Source organism: Cervus canadensis, chromosome 5, assembly GCF_019320065.1.
Source record: "Cervus canadensis isolate Bull #8, Minnesota chromosome 5, ASM1932006v1, whole genome shotgun sequence".
In the NCBI taxonomy this organism is placed as follows: domain Eukaryota; kingdom Metazoa; phylum Chordata; class Mammalia; order Artiodactyla; family Cervidae; genus Cervus; species Cervus canadensis.
Window position 1 is genome coordinate 2,062,737 of NC_057390.1, and position 16,661 is coordinate 2,079,397.

Sequence of the window (16,661 nt, forward strand, 5' to 3'; positions counted from 1 at the left end):
GGTCTGGATCTAAGGGCGCATAGAGGGCTCAGACTCTGAAAAGCCCCAGAGTGGGTGCAGCCGCGGTGTTCGAGATGAGATGGGTGTAAGCGAGATCCCGGGAGAAGCCTTGAGCTGGCATCCCCGGCTGTCCTAGGCCCGCCGGTCCGAGCCGCCCCCGGTGAGCTTGGCGCCCGGCGGTGGGAGGTGGCAGAGGGTGAAGATAGCAGGGACGACCCTCAGCCCAGGGCGTGTAACTGCAGCAGCGAGTAACACAAAACCTCTGTCTCGTGATGAGGCCGGCCCTTCACCGGTAGCCCACATCCAGTCCCCTTTCCCCAGGCAAGACTCAGGAATGGGTAACCAACCCTCAGGCGCCTCTGTTTTTGTCCCAATAAATATTAACCGAGGAGACAGACAAGCTCTTAAATCAGACCCTGATGGTGTCCCTGGGGCCCTTGACGGGTAGGTACCCTTAAGAGTTGCCTCCGGTCCCAGTACCTCCCACCCTCTGGGCAGGTCAGGAGAGGAAGCCGCTCCAGGGCACATCCATTGTGAAGGGGGACCTTGACCCACCAGGGCTGTAACTCATCCTCTGTGTCCTGTTCCTCTGGACTGTGGGGAAGGGGCTGGCCAGTCTTCTTTCCGTCACCTGTGCGCCCCTGCGGTCCTCAGGGGAGGATGGGCATCCTGCCTGCCTCAGCACTCCACTGACCTTGCCAGGCTCCAGCTCCTGGGACTAAAACCCAGAGGCTCAGGGAGGGGAGGAGCGAGAAACTGCCCTTGCCTCTGGACGTCCAGCACACCCTCTGGCCTAGGGATGTGCCCCCCAACCCCCTGCAAAGGGCTGCTGAGGGCAGGAAGGGGCCCAGGGGCCAGGAAGCAAGGCCCGGCTTGATTCAGAGCCCAGGTCTGACTTGTTAGCTGAAGTCCGTGGCCATGCGCCCTTCAGAAGGCATTGAGCTGCTTCACACCTTTTCAAGGTGAGTTCAGGAGACCCTGAGAGAAGGGACTTGCTGAAGGTGGTTCTCAGAGGTGCCATCTTGAACTTTACATCGTAGCTGGGGGAGACAGGCTTCCCTGGTGGCTCAGATGGTAAAGAATCTGCCTGCAATGCAGGAGACCCGGGTTTGATCACTGGGCCAGGAAGATCCCCTGGAGAAGGGCATGGCAACCCACTCCAGTATTCTTGCCTGGAGCATCCCATGGACAGAGGAACCTGGCGGGCTACAATCCGTGGAGTCAGAAAGAGTTGGAGCTACTGAGCGACTTTCACTGGGAAGATAATTGCCCAAACTGGGCCTGCACTTGGCTGGATGGATACTGGCCCTGGCAGGAAGAGTCTGTGACAGGCACCTCCATGGGAAATGCAGGTAGGGGTAGGGGGCATCTCACCCAGTGGTGCCCTCAGAGCCCATGCCCCCTGCATGCACTAGCACACCCACATCCCCTACCTCGCCCCACCTGGAGTCCATAGTAGGCAGGGGGGTATTTGGTACTCAGGAATCTGAGGCCCTACATCACTCTTCCTCCATTTCTTGGGCCCTCCTGGGACCACCAAGGCCTGGGAGCACCAGCCAGCCTCACTCTACTTTTTATTGACACTATAGAGTCTTCTTAAGGGAGCCTCGCATGCTTGTGGTTCTGGGAGCTTGAAGTTTACCTTTGCGATTTTAAGAAGGGATTTGTTCACAGGGTGGGTCAGACGTGTCAGAGCACAGGTGGTTTATTCGGCTTACTGTGGAGCCCACTTCTGGCTCTTATCAGTTTGTCTCTTTTGGTACATCTGTCCACTCATGCCCTTTGACTTCTGGGGTCTCGATGCGGTGGGAGGTGCATGGAGCCTCAGAGTCAGCCAGAGATCCCTGAGCTCGGACCTCCTATCACCCACACATACCGGCTGTAAAGCCCCTTAACCTGTTTGAGCTTTGGCCTGACTGTCTATAAAGGGAGGCCAATAATAATGCCTGCCCGAAGGGCTGCAGCAGACTTTGAACTAGTTGAGTGAAGGTGCTAATGCCCTCAGGATCATTCTTGGTGTGTAGTAAATGCCCAGACTTTGTGAACCATGGCTATCACCAATAATTAGAGGATGATTACTGTTAATAGCAGAATTGAGTCACGGTTGAAAACATCCTCTCACTCAGATCAGCCACCTCTTCCTATGTCAGAAGGGAGTTCTGAGTACCAGATGGTCCATGTTGATGGCAATGATGCCGGCTAAGTGCCTGGAAGGGCCCATTGGCCAGGCAGTGCCTAAGGGACTGTCATGGGCTGTGAGGAGCCCAGGCCCTTGGGCCCCAGCCTGGATGTGAGCTGGCACTGCGAGAAGAGGGCGCCCCCCAAGAATACGTGCACTTAATTGGATGTTGTCTCTTGTCCTCTTTGAGCCTCTGTAGCTCTCATCTGTAAGAGACCAGAGTTATGGTGCCCTTGGGGATTGTTAGGAACTAATGGATTTGAGTTCTGGGGACACAGGCTTCTAGAAGTAGATGCAGAAGTTGAAAGACCTTCCTGTCTGTCCAACCAGTCTCTGTCTCTAGGCGACTCCATTGACGGGGAGTTCCAGCCTGGCTTGGCCACTAGCTCACTGGGCGACTTTGGTGCGTCAAGCCTTCTTGAGGCTCGGTCTCCCGGATTCCCAGGTTGCTCGGTGGTAAAGAAACTGCCTGCAGTGCAGGAGGTGCGGGTTCGATCCTTGGGTCGGGAAGATCCCCCAGAGAAGGAAATGGTGACGCACTCCAGTGTTCTTGCCTGGGAAATCCCATGGACAGAGGAACCTGGCAGGCTACAGTCCGTGGGGTCGCAGAGTCTGACATGGCTTAGCAACTTAACAGCAACAAGAAAATGAGGATACTAATAGAATGTTTCCCCCTGTACACCTCGCTGCCGTCTATGGGGTCGCACAGAGTCGGACACGACTGAAGCGACTTAGCAGCAGCAGTGCACCCCCAGGGGTGTGGTGAGCTGAAGCACCTTGAAAAAGTTACCGACGGGACACAAATCTAAGCGGATCTCATGAGTGTGGACACCCTGGTGAAAAGTGAGCCTGGACCGGTAAGCTTGGTGCTCACTGGTAAGGCTGGCTTGGCCCAGACACCGGACTTTGTCGTCCACATCTGTGGCCCAAGGCTTGACTTGGGCTGCTGCCTGTCTTATCTCAGTCCACATTTTCCAAGTTCTAACTAGTAGCTCTCAACTGAGAGCAGTTTTGCTCCTCAGTGGACATTTGGTGGTGTCTGGAGGTGTTCTGGATTGCCACAACTGATGGGGAGGGTACCAGGGGCATCAAGTGGGTAGAGACCAGGGATGCCGCTAAACATCACGCAAGGCCCAGGCAGCCCCTCACCACAAAGAATGCTCAGGCCAAGGGACTGGCGGTCCAGTGGCTAAGACGCCGTGCTCCCAGTGCAGGGGGTGTGGGTTCAATCCCTGGTCAGGGAGCTGAGATCCCACATAGCACGAAGTGTGGCCGCAAAGTAAAAAAAAAAAAAAAATTGTAAAAGAATGCTCAGACCCAAATGTCAGTGGTAAAGTTGAGAAACCTTGTTTTAGAAGGAGCACTGGCCAGGGGCTCGGAGAGCTGCCTTTCAGCTCTGACGTGGCCCCTGACATGCTGATATAACTTGGGAAAATCACTATTCCTGTCTGAGCTCCGCTTCCTTGTCTGTAAGTGGAATCTATCAGTGGGGAATGGGATTAGAAGCACCCTCTCCCCCTGGGAACTCCCCCTGACCCTTCTGGATCCCTGCCCCAGGGTTGTATTAGATGACACTGTCCTGGAATTTTCTGTATCCCTGTCCCCATTTACGGTGACCCCTCCAAAGGCTGCAAGCACTTGTGTCCATACACTTGTGGCCCCAGGGTGTGCCCAGCACTGCAAGCAGCAGGTGTGGAGTCTACATAAATCATATGCCATGTTCAGCCATACTTACGGGGCACCCATTGTATACCAGGCTGGAACACCAGAAATGCCGGGTCTTGGCCCTCCCCGTAGGGTGGCCCTGGGAGACACCCTCAGAGGGGAGGTCCCTGTGGATGGGGTGGAGGCAGAGCTGGCAGCTTGTGGGGGCCTGCGTAGATGGGTGAGGAGAAGAGTGGGAGGGGAAGGATGGGGAGTGCCCACGTGGAGACAGCCTCCTCCGGGGTTTGGTCTGCCTGTGGGCAGAGCCAGTGCCCCCTCGGCCAGTTCCGACATGTTCCAAGTGTTGGGCTGGTCATGCCCATTCACTGCAGGAAGGCGCTGCAGCGCCAAGGGCAGGCTGACCAACCTCTGGGTTCAAGAGGGATTGGAACCAGCAAGTGTGGACAGAGCAGCTTGGAGCTTTGCTGCAAAGGGGAGTGAAGCCGGATACTGGCTGGCAGGGAAGCGTCGTAGTGCAGAGCCTCACAGGGGTGCCAGGGCAGCCAGGTGGGGGGTGGTCATACATGGGGCTGCCCGTCACCCAGTACCTTGTGTCCTTAGCTCAAAGGACTGAAGACTCGGAGCCACCCTTCCCTAGCCCCTGCAGGCGGGGCTGTGTTGAGTGGGGTCACGGGACAGGGACTAAGGCTTTTACTCAACGGGAAGAAAGCCTGGTTCGTAACCTGTCAGACCATGGTACGACTTTGCGTGTGTAATGTGTCACTTCAGTCGTGTCTGACTCTTTGCAACCCTATGGACTGTAGCCCGCCAGGCTCCTCTGTCCATGGGATTCTCCAGGCAAGAAACTAGAGTGGGTTGCCATGCCCTCCTCCAGGAGATCTTCCTGACCCAGGGATCGAACCCACATCTCTTACATCTCCTGCATTGTCAGCGAGGTTCTTTGCCACTAGCGCAAACAACCATGGAATATTCAACCATAAAACAATTTTCTTTTAAAGCCTTATGCTTTCATGCCTTTGACAAAATGCTTGTTTGATAAAGAGGTGAAATCTGTATTGCTGATCCCCTGGTTATCACGAATACTTGATGGAGAGGGGATGCTCCCAGACTAGCCCTTGGAGAGGGAGGGGGAGGGCTGAGCACAAGGGGGCCTGTAGAGGCAAGCTAGCTTCATGGTTTTGCCGAACAGGGCTACTCAGCGTGGTGAGGAAAGCCGTGCGGGTGGTTGTTTAGGCCCAGGACAGCCTTGCCCTGGTCCACTTGGTAGCCAGGGTCAGTGGCTTCCTTCTTGACACCTCTCGCCAGTCTCTCCTCTCTATGTCACTTTGTTTGACACCCGAGGCCAGAGAGGCCATTCTGGAATGGAGATCAGACAAGCCCTTCCCTCTCCTTGGCTCTTAGGTGGTTCTCTTGCTCACATACCCCTTGGCATACCCTGAACCCCCTCCCCGGGGTGCCCTTTGACCCTGTTGTCATTGTACCTGATTCTTGGAATATCGCTTCTCTCTGATTCCTCACCCGTGCCCTGCCCAACAGGTGTAAGCAACAGGGAATGTTGCTTCAAGAGATAGGCCCAGCCTGGAGACATTAAAACTGACACCCAAGGGACTTCCCTTGTGGTCCAGTGGCTGACACTTCTTGCTTCCCAGTGCAGGGGGCCCAGGTTTGACCCCTGGTCGGGGAGCTAGATCCATGTGTCACAACTAGAGCATCCCACATTGCTGCAGCTAAGACCTGGTGCAGCCAAATTAAAAAAAAAAAGTTGACACCCCAGTCAGTAGTTCATGGACCCACCCAAGAAAACAGCTGTGAGGGATCCGACCCAGCGTATGTTACAGGGCACCTCCCTCACTGCGTGGGGCCCTGTTCCAGACTGGGTGAGCTGTGAGCAGACAGGAGGGCCAATTGGCTTGTTCTCCTTGAGCTGCCATAACATAGACTGTAGCCCGCCAGGCTCCTCTGTCCAGGGGATTCTCCAGGCAAGAGTACTAGAGTGGGTTGCCATGTCCTCCTCCAGGGGATCTTCCTGCCCCAGGAATCAATTCTGGGTCTCTTGCATTGCAGGTGGATTCTTTACCATCTGAGTCACCAGGGAAGCCTAATAGAATATCAGACCAGGGACCTTAACAACAGAAATGTATTTTCCCACAATTCTGGAGGCTAGAAGTCCCCAGTCAAGGTGCCAGCAGAGTTGGTTTCTGGTGAGGCCTCTCTTCTCCGCACGTAGACAGTCACCTTCTTGCTGTGTCCTCACGTGTCTTTTCCTTCCCCTCCTTTTGGAAAGGAAATCACTCTTCATCCTCTTATAAGGTCACCAAATCCTTTTGGATTAAGACCCCACCTTAATTAGGATTTCATTTAACCTGCAGTTCAGTACAGTCGCTCAGCCGTGTCTGACGCTTTGCAACCCCATGAACCGCAGCATGCCAGGCCTCCCTGTCCATCACCAACTCCCGGAGTTTACTCAAACTTATGTCCATTGAGTTGGTGATGCCATCCAACCATCTCATCCTCTGTCATCCCCTTCTCCTCCTGCTCTCAATCTTTCCCAGCATCAGGGTCTTTTCCAATGAGTCAGCTCTTCGCATGAGGTGGCCAAAGTACTGGAGTTTCAGCTTCAACATCAGTCCTTCCAGTGAACACCCAGGGCTGATCTCCTTCAGGATGGACTGGCTGGATCTCCTTGCAGTCCAAGGGACTCTCAAGAGTCTTCTGCAACACCACAGTTCAAAAGCATTAATTCTTCGGCACTCACCTTTCCTCACAGTCCAACTCTCACATCTATACATGACCACTGGAAAAACCATAGCCTTGACCAGACGGACCTTTGTTGACAAAATAATGTCTCTGCTTTTTAATATGCTGTCTAGGTTGGTCATAGCGTTCCTTCCAAGGAGTAAGCATCTTTTAATTTCATGGCTGCAATCACCATCTGCAGTGATTTTGGAGCCCAAAGAAATAAAGTCAGCCACTGTTTTCACTGTTTTCCCATCTATTTGCCATGAAGTGATGGGACCGGATGCCATGATCTTAGTTTTCTGAATGTTGACCTTTAAGTCAACTTTTTCACTCTCCTGTTTCACTTTCATCAACAGGCTTTTTAGTTCTTCTTCACTTTCTGCCATAAGGGTGGTATCATCTGCATATCTGAGGTTATCAGTATTTCTCCCGGCAATCTTGATTCCAGCTTGTGCATCCTCCAGCCCAGCGTTTTCTCATGATGTACTCTGCATATAAGTTAAATAAGCAGGGTGACAATATACAGCCTTGACGTACTCCTTTTCCTATTTGGAACCAGTCTGTTGGTCCATGTCCAGTTCTAACTGTTGCTTCCTGACCTGTATACAGGCTTCTCAAGAGGCAGGTCAGGTGGTCTGGTAGTCCCATCTCTTGAAGAATTTTCCACAGTTTATTGTGATCTACACAGTCAAAGGCTTTGGCATAGTCATAAAGCAGAAATTGATGTTTTCTTGGAACTCTCTTGCTTTTTCAATGATCCAACAGATGTTGGCAATTTAATCTCTGGTTCCTGTGCCTTTTCTAAAAGCAGCTTGAACATCTGGAAGTTTACGGTTCACATATTGCTGAAGCCTGGCTTGGAGGATTTTGAGCATTACTTTACTAGCGTGTGAGATGAGTGCAATTGTGCCGTAGCTTGAGCATTCTTTGGCACTGTCTTTCTTTGGGATTGGAATGAAAACTGACCTTTTCCTGTCCTGTAGCCACTGCTGAGTTTTCCAAACTTGCTGATATATTGAGTGCAGCACTTTCACAGCATCATCTTTCAGGATTTGAAATAGATCAACTGGAATTCCATCACCTCCACTAGCTTTGTTCATAGTGATGCTTCCTAAGGCCCACTTGACTTCACATTCCAGGATGTCTGGCTCTAGGTGAGTGATCACACCATCGTGATTATCTGGGCCGTGAAGATCTTATTTGTACAGTTTTTCTGTGTATTCTTGCCACTTCTTCTTAATATCTTCTGCTTCTGTTAGGTCCATACCATTTCTGTCCTTTATTGTGCCTCTCTTTGCATGAAATGTTCCCTTGGTATCTCTAATTTTCTTGAAGAGATCTCTAGTCTTTCCCATTCTATTGTTTTCCTCTATTGCTTTGCATTTATCACTGAAGAAGGCTTTCTTATCTCTCCTTGCTACTCTTTGGAACTCTGCATTCAGTTGGGTATATCTTTCCTTTTCTCCTTTGCTTTTTACTTCTCTTCTTTTCACAGCCATTTGTAAGGCCTCCTCAGACAGTCATTTTGCTTTTTTGTGTTTTTTTTTTTCTTTTAACATTTAACCTTAAGTACCTCCTAAAGACCTTGTCACACTGGGGATTAGGGCTTCATCATAGGAGTTGTGGGTGGAGGGGGAAGTGCTTCCCTGGCGGCTCATGGATAAAGAACCCACCTGCCCATGCAGGAGATGCCGGTTCAATCCCTGGTCAGGGGAAGGTCCCACCTCCCTAGGAGCAACTGAGTCCATGCACCACAACTACTGAGCCTGTGCTTCAAAGCCCAGGAACTGCAACTAGTGAACCTGTGTGCCTTGACTGCTGTAGCCCACACACCCCAACTAGAGAGTAGCCCCACCTTGCCCCAACTTCATTGCTGCTGAGGGGAACAGTATTGAAGACCCAGCACAGCCAAAAATTAATGTTATTTTTTTAAAAATTGGGCTTCCACAATGGCTTAGCATAAAGAATCTGCCTGCCAGTGCAGGGAACATGGGAGACTGGGATTTGATCCCTGGGTTGGGAAGATCCCCTGAAGCAGAAATGGCAACCCACAGTGTTATTGCCTGTAAAATCTAATGGACAAGGGAGCCTGGAGGGCTGCAGTCCATGGGGTTGCAAAGAGCCAGACAGGCATGCATGCAATAATAGCGCAATTAAAACAAAACCAAAACATATGAATTGTGGAAAGAGACAAAATTCTGTCCATCACACCAGTAAACAAAGAAATATGTATATACCAGGAAGTCATGGCCAAATGAAGAAAGTAAAACAGATGAGGGAAGATAGGAATGGTGGTGCGCATGACACCCTGGAGGAGGTAACAGTCAAGCCGAGGAAAGCAGGAAGTGTGGATTCCGAGGGAGAGCATTCAAGCCAGAGAGGACAGCGACGGAGTGGGCCTGGTGGGTTTGAGCAGGGGCAGCATGGCTGAATCCAGAGAGCGGTGTAGGGAGGGACCCAGGAGATGAGGTCAGAGCTGGGGGGCAGGGAGCACAGTTATTGGCCATTTACGGACTTCTGTGTTTATACTCTGAGCCTGGGGGAGGCTGTTGCACAGAGGGGGCCTGAGGATATGTTTTCAGCAGCTTCCTCCAGCCCTATTTGGAAAATAGACCAGCAGGATGCAGGGCAGAAGCAGGAAGACAAGGCAGGAGAGATGGTTGCCGGGGAGGGCCAGGGGAGGTGGGAGGGGGGCTCAGAGGCAGGTGCAGGTTGAGGGGAGTGCTGGCAGGATTTGCAGGGGCTGAGGGCTGGGAGGAAGGTCTGTGCCCAGGCTTTTGGTGAGAGCATCCACAGGGTGGGGTTGCCATCAACTGAGCCGGGGAAGGCTGTGGGTGGAGTGGGTTTGCAGGGGGAGATTAGGAGCTCAGTTTGGGTTTGGTCCATCAAAGGACCTCCTGGGTGTCCACTTGCAGGTGGTAAGCAGGCAGGTGAGTCCGGAGCTCGGGAAGAAGTTAGCCCACATCTCCTGACTGAGGCTTGGCTCTGTAAGGAACTTGCTGATTTTGCAGGTTCATTGGGTGTAACTTTTTTTTTCTCATCTTTCTCAGATGCATTTTTCTTACTCATGATTTTAAACACCGATGTGCATGTTTATTAGCTTTTTCTGTTTCCTTATCTGTCAATTTCCTGTGTGTATCCTTTAACTATTTCTCCTGGGGTAGCTGTGCTTATTTTCCAAGTCACCATTGGTTCATCCAGACCAAAGGTGTTTTCTCTCTCGCCCCTCTCTTGCTCTGGGGACTCTAATTACTTTTAAATATTTTAATTAACCTGTACTAAATGCATTATGGGCTTCCCCGATGACTTGGTGGGTAAAGAATCCATCTGCGATGCAGGTGACCCAGGAGACTTGGGTTCCATCCCTCGGTCAGGAATACCTGCCAGAGGAGGGCATGGAAACCCCCTCCAGTATTCTTGCCTGTAAAATCCCATGGACAGAGGAACCTGGCAGGCTACAGTCCATGGGGTCACAAAGAGTCAAGCACAACTGAGTGACCAAGAATGTTAACATAACACATTAAATGCATATGTGAGGATGGATATATATATTCGATATGTGAGTCACCAAGAATAATATAATGATCCCTAGTGAACCCATTCTCCCCCTAGAACTAGAGCATCACCAGCCTGCCTCTCTGAGTCCCTCTCTTCTCCCACCTTTAGAAGTTGCTACCAGCATTTGTCGTTCCTAATTTTTTTGTTCTTATTCATAATGTTATCTCTTGTGTCTCCCTGTGAATATATTGTTTGAATTATATATTATTCTTGAATTTTTTCTTTTTCTTTTTCTTTGGCTGCACTGCATGGCATGTGGGATCTTAGTTCCCCAATCAGGGGTCACACCCATGCCCTTTGCAGTGGAAACATGGAGTCCTAACTACTGGACCACAAGGGAATTCCCCTTGGTTTTGAATCTTATACCCAAAAAAAAAAAAAAAAATTGCAATCATGGTCTCCTAAGACTGTTTTTTCAGCTACACTGCTTCTAAGACTTACCCACATTGCTCTGTGTTATAGGTCATTCATTTTTCACTGCAGTGTAACTTTTCCTCCCGTGGGGGCACAATCTATTTATCTGCTCTGTTTCCATGGACATTTGGTTGATTCAGGCTATCATTACTGTGGAGTCCTCTAGGGACCCCTGGGCAATGATTTTCTCTGACATGTATACCCCAGGGAGGATTACCGTGCCCTAAGATTTGTTGTGTGTGCTCAGCCATGTCCGACTCTTTGCGACCCCATGAACTGTAGCCTGCCAGGTTCATCTGTCCAGGGGATTCTCCAGGCAAGAATACTGGAGTGGGTTGCCTTTTCTAAGGTATGCAGATGTGAACATGCAAGTGGTTTTCCACAGTGGTTGTACCAATTTACACAGTCACCAGCATGTTTTAAAAATGACCATTGATCTATTCCTCTCCTGTGACTCTTCTTATTTCATTATTATTGTTTCTTGTCAATAAGAAGGTGTGGTCTGCTCATCGTAATTTTCACTTCCTGTTCGTTGAGGAGGTTGTGCTGTCTTTCACGTCCTTATTCATTTCTCTGGTTTCCTTTTCCAATGTTTATCAGTTCTAGACATTCTTCTTTCATCGGCTGTAAATATTGCCTGCTGTCTCCTCCCATTGTGTCAGGCATTCCTCACTGGTCATGGTGCCCTTTGTTGAACAGAAGTCCTTTGATGTGATGGAGTTCATCAATTTTTGTCCTTTCTGGTTTGAAGTTTTAAGAAATCTACCCCAACCTTTAGGTTGGCAAGATACTATTTTACATTTTATTTTTATTTATTTATTTATTTATTTTTGGCTGCACTGGGTCTTTCTTGCTGGAAGTGGGCTTCTCTAGTTGCAGCAAGCAAGGGCTACTCTCTTGTTGGAACTTGCAGGCTCTAGAGCTTTGGCTCAGTAGCTATGGCATGCAGGCCGAGTTGCTCCATGGCATGTGGTATGTGGGATCTTCCCAGACCAGGGATCAAACACATGTCCCCTGCATTGGCAGGCAGATTTTTAACCACTAAACCACCAGGAAAGCCCTACATTTTATTTTAACTCTAGAGCTCACTTTTCACGTTTTATCTTTAGTTAATCTGGAGCTCGCTTTTGCACGTGGTGTTTATTTTCTTTATATGATGATTTATTTTCTTTATATGATGAGTCAGTTTTCCTAACGCCGTCTATTATACTGAACAACTGGCCTTTCCCCAAAGCTTCTGGGAAGGTCCCGCTATACCTCAGCCTCTTTTTGAGCTCTCTGGTCTGTTTGCTAGTGTGTCTGTCTGTTCTTGTACCAAGCACACAATTTTTATTACAGTAATTATAAATGTTTTAGTGTATAATAGGGAAAACTCTCTCTTTACTCTTCCTTCCTAGATTCTTATGGATTTTTAAATTCTTTATTATACATTTCAGAGTAAATTTATCAAAGTCCTCAAAAATTCAACTGGATTTTTGATTGAGATGGTGTTGAATTTATAATTTATCACAGGAGAAATAGCATCTTTATAATGTTATTATAATCATATCTAAGATGGAACGTCTTATTTATTCAGATTAGCTTTCTTTATAGAGGTTCTTTGAGTTTTGGTTAATACTTCAATACTTTTTAGTTTTTATTTCTATTATGAGTGTTATTTTTATTGTATTTTCTAGGTGGTTATTACTGGTGTAGAAAATTGCTATTGATTTTCATAAATTAATCTCACATCTGACAACCTACACTGAACTCTCGTGTATATTGATTCTTTTGGTCCCTGTAGGGACCATGTCGTCTATAAATAGTGTTAATTTTATCTTATACTTCCCAACTCTTACACTGTTTGGGGTTTTTCTGTTTGTTTTTTTCCTTTTTCAAAATTTCCTTAGAGTATTGGCCAGACATCAGTTAGTGGTAACTGTGGCCAACCTTGGCTTGTCCCAAATCTTAAAGAAAATGTGTGTGAGCCTTTGCCATTAAACCTAGTATTTTCTGTAAAGAAATACTTGTTTTACAAATATAAGCCACATCAAGTTTATAAAGTTCCCTTATAAAGTTCCTAGTTTGCTAAGAGTTTTTGCTTGTTTATTTTAATTATAAATAGATGTGGATGTTTATCAAATGCTTTTTCTGTATTAGGATTTTCATATGATTTTCTCTCCTTACACTCTTACAGATAAAACCGTGTTAATCCTGGTGTACTTTTTTTTTTTTTAATTTCAGTTGGATTAATTTACCTAATGTGGTTTAAGATTTTGCATCTATGTTCAAAAGTGAAATGGGCACATAATTTTCTTTTTGTTCATTTGTTTTTCCAGCTGTATTACGCCATAATTAACACCTAACATTATGTAAGCTTATGTAAAGATCACCCACAATAAAGTTAGCTGATGCATCCATCACCTCGAATAATTACCATTTTTTTGTGTGGTGGTGGTGGTGAGAACATTGGAGAATTACTCCCCAGTGGTTAAGAATACAGCTTGCAATGCAGGGGACACAGGTTCGATCCCTGGTCGGGGAACTAAGATCCCACATGCCTTTCGGAACAGCTAAGTCTATGCATTGCAACTACTGAAGCCTACGAGCTCTGAAGCCCACACTGAAACTAAGACGCAATGCAGCCAATAGTTACTTAATTACTTAATTTAAAAAATAATTTTAAAAGATCTATCCCTTAGCAACTTTCAAGGGTACAGTACAGTATTGCTAACTATAGTCACCGTACTGTAGCTTAGATTCCCCAGAACTTATCCGTCTCACACTCGGAAGCTGGTACCCTTGACCAACATGTCTCCACCCCTGCCCTCTGCTTCCTGGCAACCGCCAGCCTACGCTCAGTTTCCTTGAGTGTGGCTTTTTTAGGTTCCACATATAACTGAGATCATGCAGCATTCGTGTTTTAGACTTCTTCACTTAGCGTGATATCCTCAAAGTTCACCCGTGTGGTCACTGTGCTTTTCGTTCTCACGCTGTCCTTGTATGACTGAGGAGTCTAGATGACTCTACTGGTCACTGGACTAGCAATATGGAGATCACTGGCGATCTAAGAAAAGCAGTTTGCTTGCAATGGCCAGGCACAGGCCCTGCAGAAGTAAGATCAAGGGAGACTAAGAGGAGAGGAGGTGAAGATGGTGAGTTAAAGGAGAGAAAAAAGCAACGGCTTGAGAGGAAAGTAGGGTCAATGGAGCTTTGGTTTCCGTATTTTCAGTGAAAGAACCCGCCTGCCAATGCAGGAGACATGAGTCACGGATTCAGTCCCTGGGTTGGGAAGATCCCCTGGAGGAGGGCAAGGCAACCCACTCCAGTATTCTTGTCTGGAGAATCCCATGGACAGAGGAGCCTGGCGGGCTATAGTCACACGACTGAAGCGACTTAGCACGTGATTCTTACTGGTGTGCGGTGGTGTTTCATCGTGGCTTTAATTTGTATTTCTTTAATTGGATATGGTGTTAAACATCTTTCTCATGCTTATTTGCCATCTGTATATCCTCTATGGTGAAGTGTTTGACCAGGTTTTTTTTTTAACCCATTTATTGATGTTAATTTGAGTTGTACTTTTTCTTACTGATAAATTTTGAGAGTTCTTTATATATTCTGAACATCCTTTGTTAGAAGTTTGATTTGCAGATCTGTAGTTTCCCTTTCGATTTATCAATGTCTCTTACAGAGCAAAACTTTTCTTATTAAGAAGTACAGTTTTTCAATGTTTTCTTTTATAAGTGCCTATTGGTGCCATGTCTAAGAACTCTTTGCTAAATCCAGGCCATAAAGACTTTCTCCTATTTTTTTTCCTAAAAGTTTTATAGTTTTACATCTGGCTTTTAAAAATGTATGCTCCATTTTGAGTTAATTATTGTATAAGAAATAAGATTTAGGTCAAAGTTCATTTTTGAAAAGTTCATGGATGTCCAATTTTTCTAGCACCATTTGTTGAAAAAAATTAAACTTTTTCCATTGATTGCTTTTGCACATTTGTGAAAAGTCATCTCAGTCATATTTATGTGGATGTGTTTCTGGGTTCCCCATTTTGCTTCACTGATCTGTGTGTCTGTCTTTTCTCCAACGCCACATTTTCTTCATTATTATAGCTTTATAATGTCTTGAAATCAGGTAGACTGATTTCTACCACTTTTTTTCTTTTATCTAATCTATTTATCTGCCTTTCACATAAGTTTTAGAATCACTGTGTCTATATCAACAACAAAAAATTGTCCTGGGATTTTTACTGGAATTATGTTCAATCTGTAAATCATTTTGAAGATAACTGACATCTTTATAACGCTGAGAACACAGTGTGTCTCATTACTTATTTAAATCTTCTGTGATTTCTTTTATCGACATTTCGTAGTTTTCAATATACAGATTATGTGCATGTTTTGTTAGATTGTTTTAGCTATTTATTTTTACATTTTATATTATCATTTTATTGTTTATTATTATCATTTAATATTATTTATATTTTGTTTTTATATAATTATATAAAATATATATTTTTATATAAAAATATATTTTATATATAAAATTTATACATATATAAATTTTATATAAATAAATATATATAAATTTTATATAAAATATACATAATATATATAATATAATTATTTATATTTTAAATATTTTTATCTATTTTCCCTACTTCACTTATGGGATGGGTGATTGTAATTAGTATAACAAGTTTTTAGAATTTTGGTTTCCAATGGTACATTGTTGATCAATAGACATGTAACATTTTTTTTCATATGGACCATTTTTTGAAATTATATATTTATTTATTTTTGGCTACACTGGGTCTTTGTTGCTGCATACAGGTTTTCTATAGAACTGTGATTGATTTTTGTATTGACTTGGTATCCTGTAACCTTGCTAATCTCATTTATTAGAGGATTTTTTGGTATGTTCTTTGAAACTGTCTGCATGGATAATTATGTCATCTGTAAATAGGGATAGTTTGGGTTTCTTCTTTCTCATCCATGTCCATGTGACCCTGCTGTCCATTTTGATGTGTTGTGATTAAATAAAAGATCTGGTCCCTACCCTACAGACAGAGAACTTGAAATGTGACTTTCTACTCAAATGTGAGTTAAGCCCGGACACGAAATGCAGCCAAGCAGCAGTGTGACGAGCAAGAGGGGGGCCCTTCGCGTTCCTGGGGGAAATCAGGGAGGGCTGCATGGAGGAGGTGGTCCAGGAGTTGGGTCTTAAAGGTCGAGGTGCCCTGTAACTTGTCTCTGTCTTTTTCCTTTCCACCTCCCCTTGTTTAGTGCCTTTCCAGTACAAGACTCACTCCCACCTCCCACCCCATCCCACCACATGGCTGAGAGGGTGGGCATGCTCCAGGTGAGCCCAGCAGGGAGGGCCCATTTTGTGTGAGGAGCAGGGCAGCAGAGAGACCAGGAGGCACAACTGAGTGTGCTGTTACGCTGCAGCCCGGTCCATTTGTGCAGTGCACAGCCTGGGCAGCCGTACATGGTGGTCACACAAGGAGAGTCTCCCCACCCCTACTTCCACCCGGAGCCTGGCACCCACACTGGAGAGAGATGGGGGCAGGGCCACGTGTTCCACCCTCCTGGGTCTGTGTCCCCCTCCAGATAGCAGCGACAGTGAGCTGGAGCTGTCCGCAGTGCGCCACCAGCCAGAGGGGCTTGACCAGTTGCAGGCACAGACCAAGTTCACCAAGAAGGAGCTGCAGAGCCTCTACAGGGGCTTCAAGAACGTGAGTGCCCCACATCCCCCACCTCCAGGGCTGGCCCTGATCCCCCGGCTCTCCTGTTCTGGGCTCCAGGGTGCTGGCAGGCCTTCTGGAAATTCCCCATGGCACAGTACATACCTCAGCGTCTTTATGGGGCTCATGTTTTGTGGGACAACTGTCTGGAGGGAGGGCCAGGGCCCAGAATCACTGTTCTGAAGGCACTACCTTTATGAGTGTCTCAGTACTGGTGCAGTGGAGGAACATGGGGACAGACCAACTTAGCGTGAGGAGTCCTGCCACCCCCTCCCGCCTACCCCTCCCATGATGCCCACTCCATTGGGCTTTCCCCTGCCTGGGGCTGGGGAGCCCAGCAGTGCCTTGCACAGCAGGCATCAGCCAAAGGGAAGAGAGAGG

The 16,661-nt window shown here is 47.1% G+C and overlaps 1 protein-coding gene across 4 annotated transcripts in view; it reads left to right on the forward strand.

Moving 5' to 3' along the window:
• The window catches only part of KCNIP3 (potassium voltage-gated channel interacting protein 3), a 91,677-nt gene that overhangs the window by 62,311 nt on the left and 12,705 nt on the right, over positions 1–16,661 (forward strand). For all 4 annotated transcript variants that reach the window (XM_043467775.1, XM_043467776.1, XM_043467779.1 and 1 more), the window contains one exon: positions 16,147–16,271. In XM_043467775.1, the coding sequence (XP_043323710.1) occupies positions 16,147–16,271 (125 nt within the window). The remainder of the gene's footprint in view (positions 1–16,146; positions 16,272–16,661) is intronic.